General features: G+C 38.4%; 1 protein-coding gene across 1 annotated transcript in view; it reads left to right on the top strand.

The window, feature by feature from the left end:
- The first annotated feature begins 2,260 nt into the window (after positions 1–2,260).
- mlf1 (myeloid leukemia factor 1) overlaps positions 2,261–8,837 on the top strand; it is an 11,948-nt gene continuing 5,371 nt past the window's right edge. The window contains exons 1-2 of the mRNA XM_053486234.1: positions 2,261–2,410; positions 4,545–4,707. Of these exons, the coding sequence (XP_053342209.1) occupies positions 2,364–2,410; positions 4,545–4,707 (210 nt within the window). The 5' untranslated portion in view covers positions 2,261–2,363. The remainder of the gene's footprint in view (positions 2,411–4,544; positions 4,708–8,837) is intronic.

Below are 8,837 nucleotides of genomic sequence, written 5' to 3'. Positions count from 1 at the left end.
AATTCCAAATCAAACAAAACCAGACAACATAATTTTCATCATGTGCGTGGTAGTGTAATGCGCGTGTGTGTCTTTCCTCCAGCAGGTGGTGTATCTTGCCTTCATTTTTGCCACTCTTGCCTGCTGGATTTTCTTACATGAATGCTTCACACTTCCTTAAGTAGACACGATGACACAACCTAATCCACTGTTCACTTGGACAAGCTTGGCCGATGAGATATGTACTCTGTATGCAGTTGTCATTAGGAGCACATGGTTGAACATGTCTCAGTTGTTGGCAAGGTATTGTACAGCATTAATCAGTACCTTTATATAGAGTAAGAGTTACTCTACCTACTTGTGCATTTTGAACCATATGTGCCAGTTAATAAAAAGTTATACCCACTTTTGCATTACTTTTAGCTACAACCCTTACCTACCTTTATGGTATGTACTGTGGCACTTAAGTGGGTACTGTGGTAGTTCTATTGTATGTATCACCGTGCCTACCAAAGTTCAGTCAGTATTTATTATGGTATGTTTGAACTTGTAATTAGATTATAGTAGTCCAATTTCTGTCAGGGCTGTTTAATGCCACATAACATTAACAGATTGACATTATCAATTATACACCAGTAAACTGGTAACAGGGACATGGGCATCCAAAGCTCACCTGGAAAACAAAGCCAGCTCATCTGGTCTGATTCCACAGAAAAGCCAACGCAGCACTAAAAAAAACCCTCAATGCTGGCCATGAACACCCAATGCACCAAACCCTACCTATAGCTGGGGCCCAGCAGACAAAGGGGCCAATGCTGACAACTAGGCTTCCAAACTCCCCAGATCCCAATTAAGTCCAATCTAGAAGCCCCCATCCCACAATCCACAGCACTTCCAAAGGATGTGCTGGCAATGTTCTGGTACCAGACACTACAGCACACCCCAGAGGTCTTGGAAATGTGCCTTGAGGGGCAAGAGTTGCTCTGGTGGCAAAAAGTAAATTCAAAACCTCGGTGGGTATAATGTTAATGTTTATAATGGTATACGTGAACAGCACAATAGAAATTACAACACGCTTTACCCAGAAATAGACAATAAAGAAAAATTGAAGAGGACCTTAAGAATCAAATAATCACCATCAGTGATATAAAGGTAGATCACGCATCCCGGAAAGGCTCAAAGATTTTAAAACCATAAAAGTGAGACTATTAAACCAGTTCTGTTCTTATGCCGGAAATGTATGCCAGAGCGGCTAGAGGTCACAGCTCCAAGAATTTGGTAGAATAAAAGGAAATATAAAAAAATCTTTTAGAATGGGGAGTCACTAATCAGGCAATAGAAGCAATTAATGTGAAAAAAAAAAAATTTAAAGAAAGACTGGACTAAAAAAATTGGCTTTAAAGGCCAGGAAAGCTGAGGAGAATGAAATCTATATTGTAGGTTGGCGATGATGCAACTTACAGAAGTCTAGTTATTGATGCAGAGCGGTACTGAGAGGAAACATGTTGAGAAGATAGAACGAGAGAAGAGACGAAAAATTCAAGACACAGAAGAAGTCAAGAACTGGAAAACCGGCTATAAGAGGCCGGCAGTTGAGGGAGAATAAGATCAACAGTTGGCGGTAATGTTACCCAGCTATTAGATTCCAACCACCGTTAAACAAGAAGAAGAAGGAGCAGCTATATACTGGGTCAGAAGGAAATCATCAGCTGAATGCTTGCTAGGGACCAAAGAGAAGGGCATTATTGCCATTTATTTATTAGTCCATTAGGTGAGATTAGTCTTTATTTATTTTTTTTCCCATCAAAGTGCAACGTTTTCTCCAAGAATCAGCGTTTGACCGACAGTGACCACTACCACTGCCCCCCCCCCCCCCCCCCCCGCCCCCTTACTTAACCAAACAAGCATAAATGATGACCAAGAGGACTAAGGGCAATGTCATGTTAATATGATACAAAATCTGAAAGTTCTGAGGTGGAAAGTTCAGAAAAATGATTAAGGAATTAATTTGTCTAATATATTTAATATTCTAATTAGGTGTATGGTTACAAAACCTAATAACTGCGATTACATAAACTTTTTTCATTTAGACCTTTCTGGAAGGTACGCGAGCCTGCTTTACCATGGCAACACATACACAACACTGACCAACGCTAAAAGCAGCAGGGGGCAGGAACCGGTAATGACTAGCCAATGAGATGCCTGGATTGGTGTCACGTGGTCGTTCACATGACAACCGAGCTTCTTAAATGTAAAGCGAGTCGCAGTTATAAGTGCATTATCCCGTGTCAGTGGCAGCGTCATAATCTGAACAGGAGAATTACGCTACTGAAAACACAGATTAGTATTTTTATATATAAACTGTTTATTTCTAACGTGTAAGGATGTTCAACAGCCTTATCAGGGACTTTGAAGATGACCCCTTCTTTTCGTAAGTTTGACATAATGTTTTCGGTGTTTGTGTGTCACCTCTCTCCGTAATGTTTGTTTACGTACGCATTTGGCTGTTGTGGTTATTATTAGTGTTGTTATTAGTGTTATTAGGAGCTCAGCACCTGTTTGTTAGGGTCACAGGTTAGAGAGGTGCGCGCGAGCGGGCTTCTACTGCACGAGCAAGGCAGCTGAGCGCGCGCGCGCTAGAGGCGCACAGAAAGTTCGCGAAGCGCCTGTAAAGTCGACTTAATCATATTCACTGAAATACGCTGAGTCACTGATTACTCACATGCTTTATTAGATAGATAGATAGATAGATAGAAATTTCTAATCTATCTAAGTATAGTCTGACCTTAGGACGCTTATTGAGCAACAGTTCAAAATCCTAATCCTAAATTAAATTAGGTTAATTTCATCCTTTATTCGTCACATATACATTAATCCACAGAAAAATTAGCTTCTTGTTATACATACTAAGTCAGAAAAAGAAATTATGCACACGTCAGGAAAAGAAATCTTGTATAAGGATTTAAATTTTATTTGTGTAGCTATATATATTATAGTATACATAAATGTGTGTTTGTGTTTCTTTTTCACTGTTTATTTTTACTCTAATTCTGTTCCTTTGTCTCACTGACTAATTATTTTTTTTTTGTTTCTCTGAGTCTGTTTTTTTATTTTCATTTTTCTTTCTCTCTCTCTCTCTCTCTCTCTCTCTCTCTCTGTGTGTGCTAATTTTATCTTATATGTCTTGTAATGTCCTGTTAATCACCTCCTCAGGGAGATTCCCAGTCACATTTATGCAACAGAGACAAATTCATAATGAACTTTCGTATTAAATGATATAATGATATCTGAACTCCATTTACTAGCAAGTAATTTTGACAAAGACAAATTATGATGATGATTATTATTATTATTAATGTTATTATTTGTGTATTTTTTATAAACTGAAAGCTTATTTCAGGCATAGGTGTCCAAACCTGGTCCCCAGTTATCACAATAGAAAGTGAAGTTGTCTTAATGCTATAATGTGTCCTAATGATAAATCTACACATAAACTAAGAGTTTGAGGGCTTAACCTAGCATTGTCTGCTGATCAGTAGTTCAGGCGAATTATTTCTCCAACTTCTGTCTCATTTCATCTTGTCTTTCCACTCTCATTTTTTTATATTATTATATTCAAAGATATGTTAGGCAAAGGAAAGTTCATTTATTTACAGATTTTCTGGCCTTATATTTTTATCCTTTCAAATTTCCTCCAAATTTGATCTTAATTTTAATGCACTAGTCAAATTACAGATGTTAAAACCAATAACTTGTATTTTCACCATCTAAACTACGGTAGGAAACCTTTGTCAAGCATTAACATGCTCAGTTGTTAACATACAGCTAAATTATCACATACACACACACTTTTACATGTAGGACATTTCATTATGGCAGCTTGTTCAAGCAGTAATGAATAAGTACAACGTAACACAATATACAGTACAGTAGGCTCTTACATTGTAAGTAAGTCTATTTTAAATTAGTTTATAATTTAAATATGTTATCTTGTCATATTGCAAAGTTTGAAAATGTCAGTTCAAAATAAAAAGTCCAGACATGACAGAAGCACCAGCGTGATGATGTGTGATGCTTGTGTTTTGTACATTTAAACAGCGCCTGCCCTACAGTGCTAGTTATAGTTTTTTTATCATTTCCCCTTTTTTAGAGAAATGGTGCAGGAGCTCAGACATCTCCAGCACATCACGTGCATTTACGTGGGGTTTACTACATTTTAAAGGCATTTTTGTTCAGATTTGTAGCGTATAGTTTGTTTTTCTTTACAACAAAGTAGATGATCTACTACTGTATGTATTGTGCTGTACTCTTTTAGATTATATTTCAAAATCTGTGTTTTTCTCTTCTCCTTTCTCTCCTTTGTTTTGTTTTACATTTAGATCAGCAAGGTAGGCCTTCTTTCTGTTTCTGTCCTTTACATCTTATATCTGTCTCTTATACCCATACATGATGCTTGCATACAGTATAAGTGACCTGCATTTTGTTGTGTTACAGTATACTGTTCCCTTAGTGCTTTAAGAAATCACACACTTACTAACGTCTGTTGACTGTGTGTGTGCTATTAGTGATCCTCTCCGTATGCACAACGAACGCATGCGGCACATGATGAGAGGTTTCTCGAATCCCTTCAACCACGGCTTCATGCCCAGTATCACAGACGGCCGGGACAGAGCGCATAGGGGAGAAGGTCAGTCCCGCACAGGTGTTGCCCCGCGCAACGAGCACAGAGTGAGTACCGAATGCTAACATTCACCCTTGTTTATACTTCCTCATTCAGAAAAAATCTATTCAGTTGTTTCACTATTTCAGAAATATATATATTATCGAAAATCCAAGGTAGTCTTCCATACAACAACATTAGTATTTTAAAATATAGTAAGTCTTCCCTTTAAACCACCTGGTTTTACAATAGCACGTAGCAAATTTCAAGGCACACACACTTTAAAATAGCGTTATTGCAGATGCACGTCATCTGTGTGCCCTAGCAAATGTGTGACTGTGGACTATTTTAGTTTTCCTTATCATGCTTTACAGTGACACTGGTATGCTATCACGGCCCTAATTCAGACGTATAACAGAGTGGATGTCCTCTTGTCATCTGAGCCATTACACTGCATGACAGTTGGTGTGTGTGTGTGTGTGTGTGTGTGTGTGTGTGTGTGTGTGTGTGTGTGTGTGTGTATGTGTGTGTGTATGTGTGTGTGTATGTGTGTGTGTATGTGTGTGTGTATGTGTGTGTGTATGTGTGTGTGTATGTGTGTGTGTATGTGTGTGTGTATGTGTGTGTGTGTGTGTGTGTGTGTGTATTTGTGGATCTTTTTGAAAACATGTTGGAGTGCAGAGCATTTGTTCACTTTACTCGTCCTGTGAGCAATGTGCTTCGCTCCAGATGTTCACGACTCCCATGGGGAATATTCCAAATCCAGCGCCGCAGTCCTCCGCGTCAGATCTTGCTCATGACGCTCTGTCCTGGCTGATGAGTGAAAGGAGCGACACACGTGTTCGGGTAGCCTTGTGCCATCTGGACATAGCAGCAGTTGAAATAACAATGCCAGCACGGGGAGTTGAACAAGGTCGTGATGGAAGACGGCCATGGTGTAACCCGAGCCTCTACCCTGGCAAAGCAGTTAGTGAGGTTTATTGAACACTGTAGGGAGAGAAGTGTGGCAGGGGGGTCTTGGTGCAAGTCTATGTTTAGCCTTGAGGGTATTTTTAGCTGGCTGGACAACATAGTTCCACTGACACACTGCTTTCTCACTCAACCGGACTAAAGACTCTCCCGGGAACTCAACACACTGGACTGTTGACGTGTAGGCTAGACTTTTGCCCTTTTTTTCCCCCTCACTTCTTAGCAGATAAAGTTGTTTGGTTTATTTTCTTATTAAGGCAGAAAATCATGATTTGACATTCCATTAATTTTGAACAAGGTTTTGCAGATATTTTAAATGTTGTTTTGTTTGATTATTGGTGTGTCTGCTCATTTTTTCCAACTAAAAAGTTCCAGATTTACGCCCTCTCTGAAAATTACAGGCACATAGTCAGCTACGTGACTGCTAGTTCTGCAATATGATTACTGCTACAAATTCTCCATAAAAACGGTCATTAATAAAACTAATTGAAAATACCACAGCACTGATGTATTTTTCGTTTTGGTTAGTCACCAGGTTTTGATTAATTATCTACAGTACTGTGCTTCCTGAAGGACTTTTTGGCTCTCATTTCAGTCCAGTCCCTGTACCTGACCAGGTTCAGATTTCTTTTTTTATTTTATTTTATTTATTTATTTATTTTTTCAAGCCACACGGTGACCTATGGATCATTCAAGCAAAATATGAACCAGTTAGAAACCGGTGATTAGTATACTGGTGGTGCTGAATGCTGACTGGTTGCAATAGACGGGAGGGGAAATAATAATAATAATAATAATTTAGTTTAATATGAAGATGGAGCAGACTTTTGTACAGTACTGTACAGGGTAATTCAAAAAGAATGAACCGATTTCACCACGCAATAAGGGAAAGTAATACAAAACTCCAGCCAAGTCACAAGTATTCTACTCACAATTAACTTTTATTTCCTGTCTTACAAGTAACACTGACTTATTCCATAATGATGCTTAAGACCTGAAGCAATTAGTCATAAAATCGGTTCATTTTGTTTGAATTACCCTGTAGTTCTGTATGAGAAGTTTATATGACTGGACTCCTTTTAGTCTCATTTCTAAAGTTAACGTTTTTTAAGTAGCTTTGGTGGTTGGATGCTTTGCATAAATGGATTAACTCAAATACAATTAAATTGTCGTGCGCTTGTTGATGTAGTGTACAGTAGTTGTGTGTTGGTGCTTGGTAATGATCAAAAGTGGTATTCTTTTTTTTTGTCTTAGTATCTTTAAAGGAATAAAACAGTAAAGAAGGGTGAAGGAAATGACTGTTAACAGCTGCTGTGATGTAAATATAATCATATGACAGCGTTTATAGCATGCTTTATTATAAGGTATTGCAGTCATTGACAAAGCCCTGTTGTATAAAAGGAATAAATCATATGACGGTGTACAGTAGGAACGTAATCAATTCAGGGGGTAGTTAGTGATATTTTTTTATTATTTATAATATTTGATTTTAGGGATTGTTTTAAAAGAGCCAGTTGATTTAGTCAAGAACCTAAAGACAAATGTCTACGCTGACCTTATCAACATTTTAGACAATAATACTTATAATTACAGAAATAGTTACAGTAAAAACTCTTTTTTTTGAAAATGCATTGATGTTCAGTGGTGCAACTGTGCTTGTGGGGTATGTCTGTGCAACCCTGAGGTCTTATGATGGCCAGCTGGCTCGCTATAAGCAGCTTCAGGTGGCTAAATTTACACATTCATTTACACGTACATTTACGGCATTTGGCAGACGCCCTTACCCAGAGCGACTTACATTTATCTCATTATACATATGAGCAGTTGAGGGTGAAGGGCCTTGGTCAAGGGCCCAACAGTGACAGCAATCAGGAGACCAACGCCTTAACCCCTGAGTTACTGGGTTTAGTAACTCTCTTTACTTCCAATACATTGTAGATCCATCTTTAGCAGCAACAACTTGAAGAATTCGTTCCCTGTATGACTTTAACTCTTTGTCTCTCACATAGTTTTGGCCCATTCTTCTTTATAACATTGCTTCAGTTCATTGAGGTTTTTGGGCATTGGCTTATGCACAGCTCTGTTCAGGTCCTGCCACAGCATTTCGGTTGGGTTAAGGTCTGGACTTTGACTAGGACAATCCAAAACTTTAATTCTTCTGTTGTGCGTACGTAGTCCAGCTGTTTTGTATATGGGTGCAATGACAATAAAAGCCGACTTGACTTAACTTGACTTGACTTGACTTAGCCCCACTAACCTACGTCTGTGCTTAACAGTGTGTATGATGTGTTTCTGCTATAATGGTGTTTTTTTTTTTTTTTTTTTTTGCTGATCATTAAGGCCAAACAACTCCACTTTAGTCTCATCTGTTCATAGGACATTATTCCAGATGCTTTTTTCAGATGTACCACCTTTATAAACAACATTTATGCCACCATGGCATTGTTTCAACAACTTTATATAGCAGTTAGTTTTGGCTGAGTAATCAGATTGGACAAGAGGCATACCTATATATAGATATAAATGTCTATTTACCGTCAAGATTCTAATAAATGTGAATTACACTAACCGTTGGTCTCAGCATGGGTAAAATTAGGCCTGTATGTTCCACCGATTGTACTTCGAAGAGAACAGCTGACTCCTTCACCACCAGTCACAGAAGCACTTTCATCAAGAAAACACATCTGATTATGTTATGTCATCTTGAACAACACTTCAACTATGTAATAACTGCTTGTAAGTTGTTCCCGAATCGCCTATGGAGTTTCAGGGTTGTTTATTTATGCCTATGTCAAGCTACGACAGCATCACACTAGAGTCACGCTGATCACAAAGTGTTTACGTCATTTTCCACCCACAGTTCAGCACTTTTTTCTCACAGTTCTTAGTTTAATTCCAGTCATTTCAGCATCTTCTTGGTTTTGTTTTCTTTGCTTGATGAAGGCCAGTATGATTCGACCTTACTGCAACATGGTAACATCTTTTCCATGATGACACGATTAGTCTGCGACATGGTTGTGTAAGAAATGAGAAGCTACTCGGTGCGTCAGTTAGGGTTAAAGTAAATGCTGAAACATACAGTATTAATCACTGCAGTAATGATCCAGCGAAAGGCTTTTGCTGTGTATTTATTAAATATTTATTTTATTAAAGTGGTCATTAGGTGGAGTACGGCCCTTTCAGACCTGGCAACCTGCTGTGTTTGTGTGTGTGTGTGTGTGTGTGTGTG

This window comes from Clarias gariepinus, chromosome 25 (assembly GCF_024256425.1).
Source record: "Clarias gariepinus isolate MV-2021 ecotype Netherlands chromosome 25, CGAR_prim_01v2, whole genome shotgun sequence".
Classification (NCBI taxonomy): Eukaryota; Metazoa; Chordata; class Actinopteri; order Siluriformes; family Clariidae; genus Clarias; species Clarias gariepinus.
Note: the sequence above shows the minus strand (reverse complement) of the source record. Positions and strands in the feature narration are given on the sequence as shown.